General features: G+C 32.9%; 1 protein-coding gene and 1 long non-coding RNA gene across 10 annotated transcripts; both read left to right on the top strand.

Moving 5' to 3' along the window:
* The first annotated feature begins 116 nt into the window (after positions 1-116).
* On the top strand, positions 117-9,146 carry LOC25484375 (AT-rich interactive domain-containing protein 2). 9 transcript variants are annotated; one of them, XM_013613180.3, is made up of 7 exons: positions 117-418; positions 1,585-1,637; positions 1,810-1,903; positions 3,439-3,498; positions 4,935-4,958; positions 5,053-6,112; positions 8,058-9,146. In XM_013613180.3, the coding sequence occupies exons 6-7, from the start codon at positions 5,210-5,212 to the stop codon at positions 8,901-8,903; spliced, it is 1,749 nt and encodes a 582-aa protein (XP_013468634.2). In that variant the 5' UTR covers positions 117-418; positions 1,585-1,637; positions 1,810-1,903; positions 3,439-3,498; positions 4,935-4,958; positions 5,053-5,209; the 3' UTR covers positions 8,904-9,146. The 9 variants fall into 9 exon arrangements, with proteins under 9 accessions (XP_013468634.2, XP_024636345.2, XP_039684305.1 ...); XM_024780582.2 differs by having other exon boundaries at positions 118-418; positions 4,935-5,001; positions 5,375-6,112; XM_039828381.1 differs by having other exon boundaries at positions 118-418; positions 4,935-5,001; positions 5,269-6,112.
* Positions 9,147-14,567: 5,421 nt separating this feature from the next.
* LOC25484373 (uncharacterized) lies at positions 14,568-15,261 on the top strand. The gene is made up of 2 exons (XR_003008792.2): positions 14,568-14,717; positions 14,829-15,261. It is a non-coding gene; the product is annotated as an uncharacterized lncRNA (long non-coding RNA).
* The last annotated feature ends 4,549 nt before the right edge of the window (positions 15,262-19,810 follow it).

Below are 19,810 nucleotides of genomic sequence, written 5' to 3'. Positions count from 1 at the left end.
GTTGGTTTCCTTAATCAGTGTCCGGATTCACCGTTTAATAGAACCCTTTAAATATTCATCTACTCGATGAAAAATGAAAATAAATAAATAAATAAATATATATCACCAAAAGTGAAAACCTTCTCGTTTGGACATAGTCACTAGTCACTACTGTACTCTACTGTACAAAGATAAACAAACACCGAAACATGCATTTTTTGTTTCTGATTTCGAAGAGAATTTTTTTTTGGAATTTTGCTGTCTTTGTATTTATTTTCTTTCCTGATTTCAAACAGATTTTTCTTCTTCCTCTGAATCTTCTAATGTTTTTGTAATTGGGTTGTTATGAAGCAGGATGATGAGTGATTACAAGGTGAAGATGATCAATGATGTCATGCAACAGTTTTTTCTTGAATTTCATCGACCTAAGTTACACACAGTAAGTTTCTTGCTCATTGATTGTTTGCCCATTTTCCTCAATGAAGATGAATTGCATTTTGATGTCAAATTCGGTGTTCTTTGGTTTTTGTATTATTTTTGAAATGTGAGTAAATAAGGTGTCACATACAGTGTCTGTATTTTGATTCTCAAAGAACACAACTGTGACTTTAAAGGTGGAACTGAAGTGGGTTTTTCTTCTCTTTGTTTTCACCTGTATAGCATCAACACTTCTAATTGAAGGCGTGTCTGTTGTCCAACACCGACACGATGTCTGTTGTCCAACACCGACACGACACGACACTGACACATGTGATTACATTCAATTATAGAATATAACTATGTGTGTCAGTGTCTGTGCTTCATAGAATATATCCATGATGCTCAAATTATAAGAATTAAAATGACATAGATCGATTTATTATATGAAATTAGAACACACTTACTTGATGAAACCATGATTATCCGGACTTCGCCGAGATTTGAGATAGGAGTCTTCCTTTGCCTTTCACATGCTCCAACCTTAGGGTTTTCAATGGGGCAAACCACTAATGAGCGAAATAGTCAGAGTGATGGCAAAGGGGACCTAGCCTCTCTATTTATAACCATGCAACCCTAGGTACTACCCATCATGGGCCTAGTGTTTGGGCCTACACTATGTTTCTACACAAATCAGATTAAGTGCCCAAAAATCCCATTATCTATTAATCACTTTCATTAGGGCATAAGCATCATCAAACGAATCACAACATCAGTCCATTTTTACTAAAACCTAAACCAACAATTGATTGCAGCCCACAAAATATTAGAAGAAATTCTAACACAAATAACACAACTGCGACTTTAAAGGTGGAACTGAAGTGGTTTTTTTTCTCTTTGCCCAACACCAACACGACATTGACACATGTGATTACATTCAATTATGTCATGTCGACTGTCTGTGCCTCATAGAATATAACCACGTGTGTTAGTGTCGTCTTGGTGTCGGACAATGGACATGCCTTTAATCTGAAGAATCGGTGCTACATGGTTTTAACTCACTTTTATTCAGATTCATTCCAAGTCCTTATGAAGAAAGTGCATGGAAGATATTCAGGTCTATTGGCTGTTGCTCAAATAAATTGCTACACTCAACAGCTGATCAAAACCTTTTTCTTTGATATTCAGGTCTGGTTCAGTTTGTTTAGATGTTATTAGCCAGACTTGGAATCCTATGTTTGGTAAGCATTATTAACAACCTTTACCTTACATATAATGTTGGTAATGAATATTACTAAAAGTGCACTTGCTATGCATTTGATTCAACCTTGTTTGATTGTTATTTTTGCTAACTTACATTTTTCTTATTTTTACTCGGATCTTGTTAATGTGTGTGAAGTGTCTCTTGCTCAGCTTCTTATATACCCCAATGCATCAGATCCACTGAATGGTGATGCTGCTTCCTTGATGACGTGAGATCGTGCTGCATATGAACAAAAAGTTAAAGGTAGTAATCCTTGTTAAGTTTCTCCAGAATGAAACTGTAATGGCTGTTATAATATATTTAGATAATCTATGTTAAAATTATGAGATCTTCATTGTTGTTGATCATAAGTTGTCATTTTACATATAATTCCAATTGGGGTGAGATATCATCAATTGGTAAATATAAAGATTTGATGACGCAAGATTGTGCAAAATGATTTATGTTCCATATCAAATGCATCAACTCCCATCCCACATAATACCATACAAATAATACTCAAAAGTAATGCTAGATGAAGATTCACTTTTTTCCATGAATGATCCCTGCTGAAACCAATAGCATATGAATGTCTTATGTCCTCACTTGCCAACACACATGTAAGTAGCATCCACACACTTATCGTAGTTTTGTGTGCTATGAGCTTTTGGGTTTGTATTAATATTGGGATCTGGAACATTGATGTTTTCTTTTTGGGTTGGGAATGGGAAATTAGATTTCTCAATTTAATGATGTAGACCTGCCTATAATTTATGGCAACCAAGTGACCAACATTGATTCGTTTGTCAAAAAGCAATCACAGATGGTGAAGAAAAAACAACAACTAGTCTTCTTACTAAGTCGGATCGTTTATATGTATCACTTGATGCCAACAGTCCTGTCATGTATTAGGTCCAAAGATAGATCATCTACCTTTAAATCTTTCTTCATGATTTGACATATTTTTTTCCTGATCTCCCTCTCTACCTCCAACTATTGGATCATTCTTCATCTGGTCTACTCTTCAAAATCTTGCTTTTATCAGTCTAAGATGAGATTCTACCCTGATTCTCTCTTCAATGAACATTTTTATAACCCTTTCTCAGTTTTGTGGTATCACTCATCAAAGAATTTCTTGCTTCATGTTTCGTTTGGAAAAAAAGTACGCTGAATGACCTGTTTGCACTGTATTGCTTATATGTATTGATCAGTACTGCTTTATAATAATGATATCCTGTGTACATTTGTTGTATAAAATAAAATGATGACATACACAAATAATGGCATACTCCTTATGTTGCTTATAATGATGTAATTAATGTTGGATATGATATTGATGGCTGTAATATTACAAAATTTTTGCCCTTTTTGTCTCAAAATGATTGATATGGTGCTGCTCTCTTCATTGCAACTTTTTCTTTGTTCCAATTGAAATGTTCTTCCTTTAGTACTATAGATTGTATATGTTTGAATTCAATGTGGGGTGTTATCTATTTGGATCAGCAGTCAACAACTGCTACTGAGTGCTGCTGGTCTTGTAATTGTACTTCAATCTATGACTGCTTAGCTTTAAGAGAAACAATTTTTTGACATCAAATTTTGGTGTCGAATACGGGTGTCATTTGGCTTGTGTTAAATTTTAAAATGTGTGTAAATAGTAAGAGAAACACATACAACGTCTCTATTTTGATGTTCAAATAACACAATTGTATCTCTGATTAACACAATTGTAAAAGTGGGTTTCTCTTCTTCTCTTTGTTGTTTTCAGTTTCACTCACTTTTATTGGGACGCATCGCAGGTCCTTATCAAGAAGGTGTCTGGAAGACAAGAGTGGAGGAGCTTCCTGATGTTTATCCTTGTAAGTCTCCTTCAATTGGTTTGTCAACAAAAGTTACTATCCTAATGTTGATGAAATGTGAGTTCTTCCTTGTTTTCTAAGAGACATGAAAAGAGTTCTAAGAAGGAAGCCCAGGGCACAAACCCTGGATACGACTAGTAACTTGATAACATTTTATTATCCAAAAAAAATCTTCGTTGTTTATTGTCATTTCAAATCTTATAAATTTTTAGGAGTTAAATCTTTTAAAATCTTTCAAATTACAAAACCTTACTTTGTCTTTTAAAATATATAAGACTTTTATATAATCTTTTTAAGGTTTGACCCAATACATTCACCTCAGTTTGATCATCGCATACCTGACCTAACCAGGCCAGACTTTATAACCATTGAAATATATTATCGACAATATAAGAATGACTGTGTGTGTGTGTTTGGAAACAATTGTGTTGATTATACTTTTTTTTTGTCAAGTAGCCTAGTGGCTAGAAATTCACCTCTTAAGGTGAATAAGTGGGGTGTCCGGGGTTCGAACCCCAACCCCTGCATATATAATGCAGTGTCCCTAGCAGCTGACCTAATCTCACTGGGACGATTATACTTTTCTTTATCCGCACATTATTATTTTATTATTATATTTGCATTTTGTTTTGTAACTTTTAATATATTTGATAATAGTCAAGGGGGCCCTTTGGGAAATTATAAATTTATAAGTAATTTTTTCAACCGTTATAAATTTTTACCATTTCGATCTATTAAATTCCACCTTTTTTTTTTGACCAATTTTAAATCCCATCTTAAAAATTACAAAATTTAGAAGTCATTATATATATTTATTTTTGAAGGAAAGTCATTATATTTTTATAGTCTTTTAAAATATAGAAGAATTTTTATGTCAAAATTATATTTTAAGATCTGACCCAATACATCCCCCTAAGTTTGATTTGGGAAATGGATTTGGTGCGTAACAGCGTGACACAATTACTCACCTCAACCGTCCGATTTAAAATTGATGTATGAGATGATTTGTAAATGCTTTAATGAATCGGTAATCTTAATCGTCTGATCTCAAATCAATGGCCGAGATTACCCATAGCGTGTATGGTTTCTCAACTGCAGTGGATTCATGTCAATTTTTTATTGTTGGTTTGACTTGACATAATCGATTTGGGCTTTATCGGACTAGACTAAATCGGCCTGGCCCGCCCAATTAACAACCCTAGTATTTAGCATTATAAAGGAACAACAACAAGTGTTTGATTTTTTTTAATGTCAAAAAATATTTTGTTGGGAGGGAGTTCAAAGAAGGGGAATGAAATGAAGGTAAGAGAAATACCCCTGTGAGAAGAGGAGGGTTTTATTCTCATAATCTCTCAACCTTAGTCATTTATTTTCGCACCATATTTCTTATCCTTTTGAATACAAACTCAAATTCAGCTAATTTTTTTCATTTGCAGCATTGAAATTCTACAGCAGCACCAGTTAGTACCATCACCGCCACCATTAATTATCAATAATTTTCAGGTTTCAACTTTGATCTTGAGATTAATTGTACCTATCTCTTCATACTGCCAGGAAACCCTTCATTTCCTTGATGTCACCGCCATTTTTGTGATGTTCTGTGTTTGTACGATCAACATAAACAAAAAGGCAAGCTAGGTTTTTTTTTGCCTCCTTTATTTTTGTTATAAAATTCAAAACATATTTAGTATAGAATTAGAGTCAAAAGTTCATGGCAAACGGGTCATCCCTTGATCGGTCTGAAGCTGAAACATTTACTGAATTTCATAGAAATGGCGGTTGTCTTGTCGAGGGTCGTGTTGATAGTGCTGATCATGACAATGACAAGGCTAAACAAAAATCTTTGTTTTGTCAATTTTTTTCGGCTTACCTAAAGGAGAATTGTAGTAGAGGCAATGTGAGGCCTGTGCCGGTGATGCTCGGTGAGGGTCAATTGCTTGATTTATATCAATTGTTCTCCCTTGTGAAGGAAAAAGGTGGGTATGATGCGGTATCAAGAAAAGGGTTGTGGAAGTCTGTGATAGTTGAACTGGGTTTGGACCTTCGTGTTCTACCTTCGGTGAAATTATTTTTTGACAAATATCTGAATGATTTCGAAGGTTGGCTCAGGAAATCTCTCGAAGAGAATAGTTTAAAAAATGGGAATGATGGGTATTTGAACTCATTGCCAATAGATCTAGAAAAAGAGTTTCAAAACCTTTTTTGCTCAAATCTAAAGGACAAAGATGATGATTTTGTCCCGTTAGAATCGAGTAACATCATAAAGCACATTGATTTGGTTAACCACAAGAGTGATGGTTATTTATTGGACACTAAAAATCAAAATAACAAATGTGACGGTGTCCAAAATGTTAACAGTGATGGTAATGGCGGCTACGATGAAAAATTGGGCACTGGTGTTAAGGATGATATAACCGCCTCTTGTGCGGAAACTGAGAAGGAATTTAATTCTCGCAAACGTAAACTAGAATCGCCTATAGCTCAACCATTAACAGAACCATCAAAGGGGAAGGAGTATAAAGAAGGCCAGGACATTTTTGTTCAGAGGCTAAGGGCACAAGATGTTCTGTCGGTCAGAAAGCATGCAGAACCAAACCGTGGATCATCATCCAAGGTATATTTTCACCACACATAATGATTTTATACATGATTTTACACATTGGATTTTTTGTGCGTTTTGTATCCTGAACCAGAATGTTTTCACATGAATGGCTAGTTATGTTTTTATTGTATTTATGATTAGCATTACAATGTACTTAATTCTGCATTCATAATAAATATATAATCATAATCTACCGGTTTCTTTCCTAAAACAATATATATAAAATTCCAAACTCTCAGCTTGCTGCTAACTGCTATAGGTCAACAAGGGTTAATACAATCATAAATTACGGGAAATTGGATAGCTTTGGCCCAGTCTACAAAATTACTAACATTAAATAAATTCCATCATTATTAGCACTATTGAGAGGGGTAACCTTGGCGCAACTGGTAAAGTTGTTGTCATATGACTGAAAGGTCACGGGTTCAAGTCCTGGAAACAGCCTCTTGTGTAAAAACAGGGTAAGGCTGCGTACAATACACCAAATGGTGGGACCCCTTCCCAAACCCTGCATATGCGGGAGCTTGAGTGCACCAGGTTTCCCTTTTATTAGCACTATTGAGCCTGTAACTGCATTATGAAATTTCCATTAAGAACTTTAACTGCACTATTGAGCCTGGTTATCTATATATCGATTAAAAACGAAGCAAATAACCCAACCAATACTATTGATGTGCGTATCTTTGTTGGACAGCGATCACAACAGGAATCTTGATTTATTGCGATGAATCACAACATACCCCTAAATCGCATGAATTGGGTTCTGCTGTGGGCGCAACCTTGAAATGGACAGGGTGGCCCAACTAAAAAGTCTTGAAACGGACACGGTCTGGCAAACTGGTTTGTAAAAAGCCTGTTATATATATATATATATATATATATATATATATATATATATATATATATATATATATATATGGGTGGGGATATTTTGACTCCAAGAGTAAGTGTAATATCTTACTCTAAATCTTGACCTTTAATTTCAATATTGGTTAATGGTTTAGATTAATTGATATGATAGGCTTTAATTTCATTTTCTATTGTAGTCAACACTTATCACCACAAAATAACAAAACAATAAATGTCTTTTAATTGCATGATTTTTTTTTCTTCTTCCATTGTTTTTTTTTTTTGTTTCACGCAAAAATATTTTTTGAGGGTTAAATTAAAATCCTTTACTTGAAATAAAAATTTCAAGATTCACTCATTCTATTCCTTCAAAAAAATTGCATAATATTTTTTTTTTTTTTGCATATATGGCATTATGTTAATATGCAGAAAAGAACACTATACTTGTTGGTTTGGTGCATAGAACAAAACAGAACATGTTCAACTTCTGTTCTATTATCTTTTGTTTCAGGCCTTTTTAAAAAACTAAAACAAACAAAAAAAATAAAGATATTGAACAAACAAGGAAAAAGAGTTTTTAAGTTTTCTTCAATTTTTACCGATAAACATTTTTGCCATGCAAGAGTTTTTAAGTTTTGCTCTTAACCCTAAAAAATTCTAGCGTGAAACAAAAAAAAAAGTAATGGAAGAAGAAAAAAAAATCAAGCAATTAAAATACATTGTTTTGTTATTTTGTGGTGATAAGTGTTTACTACAATAGAAAATTGAATTAAAGCCTATCATATCAATTAATCTAAGCCATTAACCAATATTAGAATTAAAGGTCAAGATTTGGAGTAAGATATTACACTTACTCTTGGAGTCAAAATATCCCCACCCTATATATATATATATATATATATATATATATATATATATATATATATTGCAAACTGGTTTGTAAAAAGCCACTATAGATTATTCAATGAATCACTTTGGTTTTATTACTTTGATAACAAAAACATTGAGAAATGCTTCTACTAGTTGACAAGATCTAAAAGAAGAAATTTTATTCAAGTGTTATGCAAAAAATATCTACTGAATTTTCTGAATCTGTTGTGCTTTACAGAAGGAGAAGATGAATCCTGCCAAGTATGAGGATCTGAGACGTAGTAAAAGGCTGTCTGTCGCTCTTAAGTTGCATGGTATGGAATCAGAAAAAAGTCCTATGGAGAAAACAACTGGCAAACCAGACGTCATGATCAAGAAGAAAAAATCAACTTCCAAAGCAGCTGTGACAAAAAAGAAAATATCAACTGCCAAAGCAGCTGTGACTGAAGAGAAAAAATACGACCCATTTAGTGATGATTCTCGTGATGTTTCTGTTGGTCCTCTTTTCCAAGTGGAAGTCCCACAATGGACTGGTATAGTTTATGGGAGTGACTCTAAATCGTTAGGCACACAAGTATGGCCTGTTAAAGATGATTCAAGACCTACTACAGAAACAGATCTTATTGGTAGAGGAAGACGAGGAAAGTGTAGCTGCAATGTTCAAGGTTCAGTTGACTGTGTAAGATCACATGTTGCTTCAAACAGGATGAAGCTGAAGTTTGAGTTGGGTTCTGCATTTTACCATTGGGGATTTGATAAAATGGGCGAGGAAGTTTCACTTCAATGGACAGGTGATGAAGAAAAGAGATTTAAGGATATAATGAGTCTAAAAATCCCCTCCCAAAACAAGTCTTTTTGGAACAATCCATCCAGTTACTTTCAAAAGAGGACAAGAAAAGACATGGTGAGTTATTACTTCAATGTATATCTTATTCAACTAAGAAGTTATCAGAATCGAGTGACTTCGGAGACTGTTGACAGTGATGATGACGAAATCGAATTTGAATCTTTTGGTGATGGTTTCGGGAGGAAAGCTATCCAGCGTCCATCAATTGAATTCAAGGAGTGTTCAGAGAACAAGTAATGCTTTGATTTTAAGTAGACAAAACAGTGTGATAAGCCATTTGAGGAAGAAATTGTAGAAGCTGCAATTAATTTTGTCTGATGTGATTCTGTTGTTTATTGCGTCCTCCTTGGAGGCGCTGCCACCCCCCGCCCCGGACAACAACATTTATGCTGTAAAACTTTGTTTTCACTTTTGGATAGCATTGTGCTGTAAAACTAGCCGTTTAGTCAGAGCGCTTTCAAGTTTACGGTTTTAGTTAGACATTTGTAAGTTAAATTTAAAAAGTTTATTTGTGGCGGGTCTTTGACTTTGGAATAGTTTTTTTTTTCTTTTTCTTTTTCTTTTCATTAACATTCTTCTACTAGAGATCAACTATGTTGAATCCTTCAGAGAGCAAATATTAGCTTGTTATCATGGGGCTCAACTTTGCAAACTGCTGTGGAGGTTTCCTTTCCCTATCTTTTGGGATTTCCTCCACTGCCTCTCACCTTCCACAACCAATATGGATTCCATCAGTTTTTCCTCGCCCAAATCAAGTCTTTTGCCGCATTTTAACTCGCCACTAATCACTGGTTTGTATCTTTCAGTTTCCACATCAAACTTATGATCCCTCCCTACTATATGTATCTTTGCTGCTTTATTTCATCTTCTTAGCATCTTTGGAGTATGGAACATACCTATTACAAGGAGACACCTTAGTAGAATCTGTCTTCAACAAAAGCAGCAAAATCATGGATATTTTCATCACAATTTACATGGTTAATAGATATAATATATTTTAATATTGGAAAAACCATGTTTAATGACGCTAAAAAAATGTGGTTAATTGTGTTTAATGAATTGTTAATGAGTTGCGACAACTTGTTATATTCATTAGTCATTACTAAACGTAATTAACCACGTAATTGAACAATGTTAGCCATCTAAATTGTTGTCAAACTTATGTGCATTGAACCATTAATTGATGTTGCAAGTCTCATAGGGACTACAAGCTACATATTAATGAGGTGACACATGGTTGATCCAAGGTTTCAAATTGTGGTAACAGTTGTGTACCAATTCTTTATAGTGTAGTGAAGTGCAGCCAAATGTGGTTTATGCAACTTCTATCGCACGATCGCATTAGGATTGCAGAGGGACGGAAACTTGATGTCGCAACCAAGATTATGGCCACTGACATTTAAAAAAAAAATCTTGCTTGCTTAGTAGGAGTAATAAAAACATTGATTTGTACGCTACTAGAACTTACAAAACCATGAATCTTAAAAATCATTGGAAGAAACTTGAAATTTGACCTTTAATCCCACCATTCTTCACATGTTACTCGAAAATATACTTAACTTTGATTTTGAATTTTAATTGAATTAGAAATTTAGAACTTAATGTGGTTGGGTGCACCGGTCACAGGGCAACGAAAGAAATTATTAAGTCAAAATTTTAAAAAATAAATTTAGAGGATTTTCCCTCAACAAATATATTTAGAGAGTTGCTTTTCCATTCACCCCACCAACATAAATTTAGAAAACCAACTTTTAAAAAGAAGGAATCAAATTTTTAAGTTGGCTGGTGGGAATAGAAAAGAAGCTCTTAAATGTAGTAGAAGAAAAGAAGCTTTGAATGGTTACAAGGATAGGCTTCAATTTTATGTTTGGACATTTGATGTATTTCTCTTTTGATGTTCCGATGTGGGACATCAAAACTACTACCATAGTATATGTAACAATGTGAGAATGTCCACCTTTTTCTTCTGTCATATTCTTTCTACAGTAATCTAAGATCATCCTTTAGTAAATTCTGCTATAGTAAATTCTGCTATCTTATGCAACATTCTTCATCATTGAGGAAACCTTAAACACTACCTTAATAATACTAAATATTGCATTATGTCAAAAGAACATTAGTCATCCCGAATGCACATGTCAATCCCTACCTTATCGAGAGGAAGAGAATGTCACATCTACATTACACTCATACCTTCCTGGTGCAAGTTTCGACCAACTTTGACATCTAGCACTACTCGATTCTGACCGATCATTAGTGCACATACTTGTGTTTCTTGTCCTAACCTTTTGAGCTAGTTTTCAATTTGAGCATTGGACTCATCCACATGTTGCCAAAGCTTTAAGTTTCTGCTTTTCCATAAACTCTACAGAATGGCTACAAATCGTTCACATTGAGAAGCATGAAGAATATTTAACAACAAAAAAAAAAAACATATTCCATGTTGTAATGTTCCCGAAGTACACTGTCAATTACTTCCCACAAATTTGATGTTTGCCAAACTTGTTCAACTCTTGGGCATTCCAATAACACGTGACTGTTGTCCTCGTAACTCTAGTTGCAAAAAACACATTCTATGGGAAAGTTCATGCCTCTACCACTTAGGCAATCTCATGTAGGGAAGCAACTTTTGCACAAACGCCACACCAAATTATTTACCTTGGAGGAACTTAAGTTTCAAAATACATTCCCATTATCCAGACCGTCTCAATGTGAATTATCGGCAATATTACACACATACATAATATGTAACCACTATGTACCGTGTAATTGCCATACTTTTCAACTTTCCAAACCAACACGTCTTCCGTTATTTAGTGATGCAACAATATGTTGAGGATTAAAGACGAAACTTGCTTATCAAATAATCGATCAATAATAACACTCACCTTCACATTTTGTATCTGTGCAAAAGCGGGGCTGCTCCCTAATAAACTAATTCCATTCGACAACCAAGGTTCACCAAATAGAGATATTATCACATATTTCACCAGCGAGCTTCATTTTTCAACACAATTTTCTCACTGAAAATACTCCTCTACATGTAAATTAGATTATGACCAATCTTCAACCAAATTAAGTCACTATCACTCTATCAGGAGAACAACCCGCCTTAAACAAATGCGACACCAAGACTGGTTCTTTCAGTTTGAAATTTCCATCCATGCTTACCAAGCATGTCTACATTAAATGATCCGAGATCTTTGACTCCAATACACATCAAATGCAACCCACATCTTGGAGAACCTCCATGTCCCCACCAAAATGCATCACATTGGAAGGGATTTTGAACTTTAACTTGTAAGCAAACTTTATTAAGGATCTTGATATTATGATCTTTGATTTTTAATGGAACTATTTTCGCCTCTCTGTCTTTTCATTTCTTGTACTCTTGATGGTAACAATACTAATCTTTTTTGAGAAAGTGAACATTGTTCTTTTCATTCAACTTTTCATACTTTTATAGTTACAATCAACTTTTTAACCACCATTCAAAAATTAAAAGAGAGAGATACTATTTATTTTGAATTTCAAAATAAAACCTCATTGATTTAAATTACCATTAAACCAAACAACTATCACAAAATATGGGAGTAATAAACTCAATCTCAACCATAAAAGATGGTGATTCAACTTTTGTCAAACTTCCTGTCATTGTTAAATCAACATTACTGGCGCTTACAGTTACAAAATCATGAACCTACTTACTCTTGTGCCAAGGAAATTTGCCTGTAAAAAGGTGTAAAAGGGGGCCCTCTAAAACACACTCGTAATTAAAGTGTACCGATACACTTGTTTTCTAAATTCATAAATTAACAATAATTTTTTTATGAACTAAAGACCCTATTTATCGACTTTTATATTTTAGAAAATATCATTTCATACGAAAATAGTATAATTTCATTGTTTATAAGAATTATACAATTTTTTTTTACATTTTATTGTAAAATATAATCAACATTCTCTAGTAATAAAAATTCAGAAAAATTAATTTTTATTTTGCTGGTACTTTTAGTAAATAAAATTTAATTATTATAATTGTAAATAATTGAAAACAATAATTTATTTTTCAAAAAACTAATTTAGCCATTAATTTGAATATTTGGTGTTCTGTGCACTTAAATTTTCAACTGTACCATAGATTTTGCATGTAAAAGGTCGATTAAACATTTAGCAGATACAGTTATATGTAAGCATTCGTTTTATCAAAACAAACTACTAAACATCAAAATTAAATTTGAGAATTAAAACTTGAGAGCATGATATGGGTGGGCAGTCCCTCTCCTTCATTAGATAAATTTAATTTAAATATGAAATGCATATTAGATAAACATAAGTTAGCTCCTATAGTTAAGGTTAAACTGCAATCCCTATCACTATGTAAATGTGTTGTATATCATAGTTAGTTGTATTAGTCATTCCACAATATCAGGAGCATTCAAATGTACGCTCCATTGATACTAGGATACGCTCCACTAATAGTAGGAGTTAGTTTTCTATACTGTGTATCAGTCTGTAACTATATATTGCCATACATTATGGCCATCAGTATCAATTGAATTATCATTCCCTTTTAATGCATTCAGACAGGAAATTTAAGATGATAGTCATTTTGAGAAGGCCAAAATATGGTTTTAGTCCCTGTAAAAAAAAAAATTGTTTTTGGTCCCTGCAAAATTTTTTGTTTTTGAAAATAGTCCCTGACCCCACTTTTGTGATGATTTACATACGTGGCACAATATAACTGAACCAATTTTGTAGTTTTTGGTCCCTGCAAAATATTTTGTTTTTAAAAAAGGTCCCTGCAAAATTTTTTGTTTTTTGAAAATAGTCCTTGGAGAGACTATTTTAAAAAACAAAAAATTTTGCAAGGACCAAAAACATTTTTTTTTTTTTACAGGAACTAAAACCAAAACGAGACATATTTGCAGGGACTAAAACCATATTTTAGCCTTTTGAGAAATAATAATGTAACTTCAGAGGTAAGAAAGATCTTAAGAGTATATATCCTTTGGATATTTTCTTCCTTTGGAGAATTTAGAGATTGGAAATTGTGGTAACACCATATTTGAGTGATTGTAGTACCATATTGATAGTTGGAGATGTTAAGGGTTAGAATGGTGGTAAAACTATATTTGAACGGTCACAATACTATAGTAGAGTGGTCATATTACCATAATTGTTTGGTTTCAGTATTAAATTCTCGTTGGAGGTGTAATTCTTGAATGATTAGCTATAGTGCAGTAGCTAATTGCATAAATGTAGTTGAACTTATTTTATCTGGGAGACGGCGGATTGATAGTCTTCCTTTCACAATTTTGGATAGTGTTGTAAAACTTGTTAAAGATTCTTTTTCAAAATAGACTTTAAAAATTTAAATACAACAGTTTTGAAAATCCATAAACGTCATTGATGGATCCATTTCCTTCCATGAACAAAGAATATTCTTTGGTTATTCAGGAGGAGCGTAATAATAATAGTTCTATTCATGTTCCTGCTGTTGCACCTTTGTCCATAAATTTAAATATCACGCACTTGCAAAATTAAATATGCATTATTTTTTATTCAATGATTTTTATTATTAACAAAAAACATTGAGCCTACAATGCATAAATATTTTTTCATCTTTATGGTGCATTATTCAAACAAATAACTCTACATTGTCTAAAAAATTAAAATTTCCCTTTACTATTTTGAAAGGTTAGAAATCTAATGAAAATTAAAAAAAAAAAAATATTTTTTTATTATTAACAAGTTTGCTATGTGATCACCTTTCTACGTGTGCTCAATGGACAAACACAACACACTTGATATACATAAGAGATGTTTTGTAGTAGTTATAATTTTATGAAGGGGTTTTACAACTTCGTAAGAGCTAAAAACTATATACTTTTTGTAGGAGATCATGAAATTTTTACAATATAAAGAGATCAAATCACATTCTATTTTTACATACTAAAATGAAAAAAAATATGGCTCATATTCTAAAGTTTGTTTATGCTACGATTCTTGTTCTATTCTTATTTTTTGTTGCAACAAAAGTTGATGGAGGTAAATAACTTTTTCGTTCTTTTTCAAATTTCCTTCTTTACCATAGTTGGTATACACATTTTTTTATAATGTTTTAGTACCATTATTTATTATATTTTTTTTTCATTACAGCAGTACATAAGGAATGTAAAACTGATGTCGATTGTCGACAAATATGGTTTGTTACTAAGTGCATTAATCACGAATGTCAACCAATTCTATGAATACCAAACCCACGAGAGTACACAAACGCCCAATCAAGAAGAATGTTTTGTTATGCTACCAAAATAAATGTGCAATATACCGAATGCCAAAATATTTCATGATCTATCATTTAGTTATTATGTTGGTACCAAATAGTTGTATTTTTCTTTTCCTAATTTAAATGATCTCGTAGAATAAGAGATGTTGTATATGTTAGAGTAAACCTTAATAGATAATCTATGTTGATTAGATTTACTTTTTTATTATGACCTTGTTATACACACACAAAATTGTATTTATTATGTTATTTGTTATATAACATAATAATGTCCTTATAATAGGTAATATGTTTAATGTCAAAGATTTACTTCCAAATTGGATAAATGCAATTAATACAACTTAATTTGACTAGTTACATGATCATTGATGTCTAAGTAACAAACTTAATTAAATATTATGGAAATTAATCAAACAAATAACAATTTGATTCAATTAATTGAGTTAGTTAATGAATTGTGATTTAGAATTTAGATTCTCTTTGAGAAAAAGTAGATCTTTGACAAGATTCAATGATCATCAATGAGTTAAGAAAAATAAAAGAGTTATAAGGGTTAAGAAGATGAACATAGATATTTAAATGTAAAACCATAAACAATGCACACTCATTATCAGGAGAGCTTGCAAGAACCAAATAGACCATTTCTGAAGCAGTTGAAGAGTTCTGACGATGCAGTTATATCACTTACTTCCCATAGAATACTAGCAATAGAATCTTTAGTAGAGGAGGAAACATTCCTACTACAAATAGAACTCCAATAAGTTATTTCCTACATTATTTATTCAGGGAAACAAATATTCACATTTACACTGACGGTGAATTCAATAGGAAACAAGTAGTCATCTCCACACTTGGCAAGTATTCAATTTTATTTTGTCTTCACGGAAAACAAATTATTCATGGGAAACTTGACAAATACTCCATCCGTCCCATAATATAAGCAAAAAAAACACATTTTCTTTGTCCCAAAATATAAGCAAAAAAGACAAACTTTTATCTTTTCCAAGATTTTTTTTTGTTTATTCTCATAAAATTAAATGCAAATTACATTCAATTTTCTCTCTCTTTCATTTTTTCCATAACCAATGGCCAATGAAAATTGTTTTTACATCTTCCTATAAAACTTTTTTCAAAGAAAACACAAAAAACTACACTCCAAATTCTTATGTTTTAGTTTTCTTAATAATTGTGATTTTTTTTTTGCTTATAATTTAGGACGGAATGAGTATATATACCTACCTAATCGCTTAGGAAAGAGGATTTGTTAATGTTTCCAAAAGTATTTATTACATATTGAAGAAAAATATGTAACATAAATAGAGGTATAATATTGGTGAAGAAATAGTTAATGTACTTTAAAATTTGAAAAATATCTTATAAAAAGGGACAAAGAAAAAACTCAAAAGAGTCTTGTAACGTAACATAAAGGCTTGTGCTTTGAAATTAGATACCTAGTAGTAGTAGTATATGTTACTAGTTTTTTTTTTTTTTTTTTAAGGAATATGTTACTAGTTATCATTATAATATTCACACTCCTTAAAAAAAAAAAAATCATTATAATATTCACACAACACTTGGACAACATAAACAAATATATATTTTTTATGATGGCTCCCGACTCATTCTGCTATGTTTGTCTCCTGTCACTCCAAGCATCTAAAACTAACAATTGTTTCCTGGCATATAAAGGAAATAAGCCTATATATATCATATCATTAGCAATAGTTTTGTTCAATACATGTCAGGATAATAATGTTAAAAACAGATAACTTTTCATAGATGTAGCTGCTTTAACTAAATTATGAGCTACTACGTTAACTTGTCTCGATCAACGAGTTTGGACAACTAACATTTAAAAATAAAATACAATCTTTAACAATAAAACCAAAATAAGAGAGATCTTTGTTAGGTGTCCCATGTCGAAAAGATAAAAATGTTTGATATGGTATTTAAGACATGAGATTCTCACACCTAATAGAATAATAGTCGATTAAGGTTTAGAACTATGGAAAGTTCACTGTCTTCAATAAACTATTTAAAAGTTGTTTTATCACCAGAAATTGCTTTCAAACAAAAACAATTTTCCATACGTCCATTCTGCTTTTCAAAAATTTAATAATCAAACATCAAGCTGATAGGTAAAATGCTAAAAGGCATATAGAGTATTTATAATCCATACTTGCTTTGTTTTTCTCTTGATTTTCCGATGTGGGACTTAAAACCATTGCTGGCTGGCAGGGCTATTCATTTTCAAACTTCAACTTACATACGAAACATCAAACAAGTGTTATCTCCATTCTTTCTAGATCAAAAAAACATGCAAAGTAGATTATGACTATGACTATGAGATGCCTCGAACTCAAAAAGCCACATAATGCTACAAACGTTCTTGTGCACCTTCATAACCATGCTGTCATGATTGACAAAACTCAAAAACGTTAAAATTAACATGCTGTCAAACTTAACAACTCATAGATCAATATTGGTAAAATATCTCTCAGTTCCAGCTACTAAATGCTACTATCATATGATTTTGTAAGGTAATCAAGTTAGGCAGGAATTAAAAGTTTAGAACTTGTTTGGGTGGTGTGAAATTTTGAAAACTACCTTTATCCAAAACAGTGCATCCAGAAAACATTAATTTTTTTACTGTTGATGTTAAAGACAAAGGAAGTTTTCATAAATTTTTTCCAAAAGTTTTTTTTTTTTTTTGGCTACTTCCAAAAGTTTTTAGGGTAAAATATGTTTTTCATCCCTGTAATTATGGGCCATTTGATTTTTCATCCCTGAGCTTACTAATCCTCCCATTTTGCCCCTGTAATTACTAATAATTTGAAAATTCGTCATAATTACAAAATTTTGCTGAGGTGGAGGGTGATTAGCTACGTGGCACTTGGTGACTGGGGTTTTGGCAGGACACATCAGCAGATGGGGAGGGAAATGACAATTTTGCCCTTAATGAGTCTGGTTTCGCGCGGAATGACCGTTTTACCCCTGCCTCCTTCTTTCCTTCCTCACGTATTCTTCTTCTCTTCTTCTCAATCATACTTCTTGCTTTCTGAAACCCTAAAACATCCACTCTTCTTCTCCATTGAACCTTCACTCGCATTCCCTCATCTCAGATTTACTTTCTCCAGTTCGAAAATGTCAACTGGAAACAGCAGTACAGGGTACACGTATGGTTCTTTATTGTACGGTGAATTCGAAACTTCCCGTGGAATGCTTCCAATGTGTCGTTGTGAGTTGCCCATGGTCATCTACATTGCTAACACAAGAGCGAATCAAGGACGTCGATTTTGGAAGTGTCGCAATTGGATGAAAAAAAATACATGTCAGTTGTTGATTTGGGATGATGAGCTTGCTGCTGGTACAAGGCCAATAGTTGAAGTGACATCTAGGATGGCAGTGACAGAAGAGAAGGTGAAGGTTGAGGAAGAAGTGGAGTCTAAAGAAAATGGGGGGGCCAATCCAATTCAGACTCAAACAAGTCAAAGTTTTGATACTAATCAAACAAAAGTTGATAAAGTTCAAAGGAAGGTAAATTGTTTATTATATGCTACTAATTTGTTTATTATATGCAACTAATTTGTTTATTATATGCTACTTTGACAGAGAAAAACATCAACTCAAGGAAATCAAACAGAAGTTACTGAAGGCAGTTTTAGTGTTGGTACTGGATCAACAAACACTGAAGTGGGGGTAAATGAGAATAAGAAAAGGAAGCTGGTTAAATCTGCTATGTGCAATGGTAAATTCAAGCCACCTGCACCTGCACATTCTCTTCCTTCCAGACCAGTTAAAGCTCCAATCACCAAACCTACAGTTGCATTTATGTCAACCTACATGAAATCAAATTCATCCACAACTGTCAACCCCACTGCACAAGTTCATACCAATGTTCATTCTGCTCCAACCTCCAAAACTATTGTCAAACCAACTACAATAGTTTCCACAAATGTCAAGACTGCCCAAAACACACACAACATCATTAACCCATCTGCAATTGTCAACACAACAGTCAACACTACACCAACTTCTCAAACATTTACTTCTAAAACATTTGTCAAGCCATACACCATTGTGAAAACAATTATTGAACCTGTCTTAAAGAAACGTCCACCAAATCCAGCAACTAAGGTGAGGAGAAGTCGTAGGACTGCTTGGAAAAATAATGCTAACTTCAAAGGGCCTGGAAAAGCAATAGATGATCCAATTGAAGTGGCAGATGATGATAACCATGCTAAGACACAACATGCTACAAAAACTGCTGGTGATACTTCAAAAACTGTTGGTGATACTTCAAAAGCTGCTGGTGATGCTAAAGATGGATCCTGTTTAGGCCTGTTGAAAAAAATTGACACAATTAAATATGTTTAATTGGGCTAGCAATGTTTTGATGTTGTCTTTTTTGGTGTAATATGTGGCTTGGACCAAGTTATCTGCTAATTATGTAGCTTAGCCATCTTTTGATGTTAATGTACCTATTGGCTTAGACCTTAAATGTTTAGCTTAGCCATCTTTTGATGCTAATTTACATATTGGCTTAGACCTTAAATGTTTCTTCCTTTGATGACAATGTTATGCTATTTGAGTAAATGTTATTCTATTTCATTACAATCATGGGATACACCATCTTTGTTGCACAAAGTGATTGATGCTTCTGTAAAAACACAAACTTAAACAACACAAACTTAAACACTTTCTTGCAATCACATTACAATTCATTTAGATTGAAATACAACACACATTCATTTATATTGAATTACAACACTTAACACACAAACACTTAACAAACTAAACATAAAGCCTAAACATAAACACACTACCAATGGATCCACTTCATTACATAACA

The sequence above is a fragment of the Medicago truncatula genome, chromosome 1 (assembly GCF_003473485.1).
Source record: "Medicago truncatula cultivar Jemalong A17 chromosome 1, MtrunA17r5.0-ANR, whole genome shotgun sequence".
NCBI lineage: Eukaryota > Viridiplantae > Streptophyta > Magnoliopsida > Fabales > Fabaceae > Medicago > Medicago truncatula.
This window is presented reverse-complemented; position numbering and strand designations above follow the sequence as displayed.

Excerpts from the sequence above, each read along its gene's own strand:
- LOC25484375 (XM_024780577.2), top strand. The coding sequence starts at position 5,210 with ATGGCAAACGGGTCATCCCTTGATCGGTCTGAAGCTGAAACATTTACT. Across the intron at positions 6,113-8,057 it reads ACCGTGGATCATCATCCAAG|AAGGAGAAGATGAATCCTGC; the intron begins GTATATTTTCAC and ends TGTGCTTTACAG.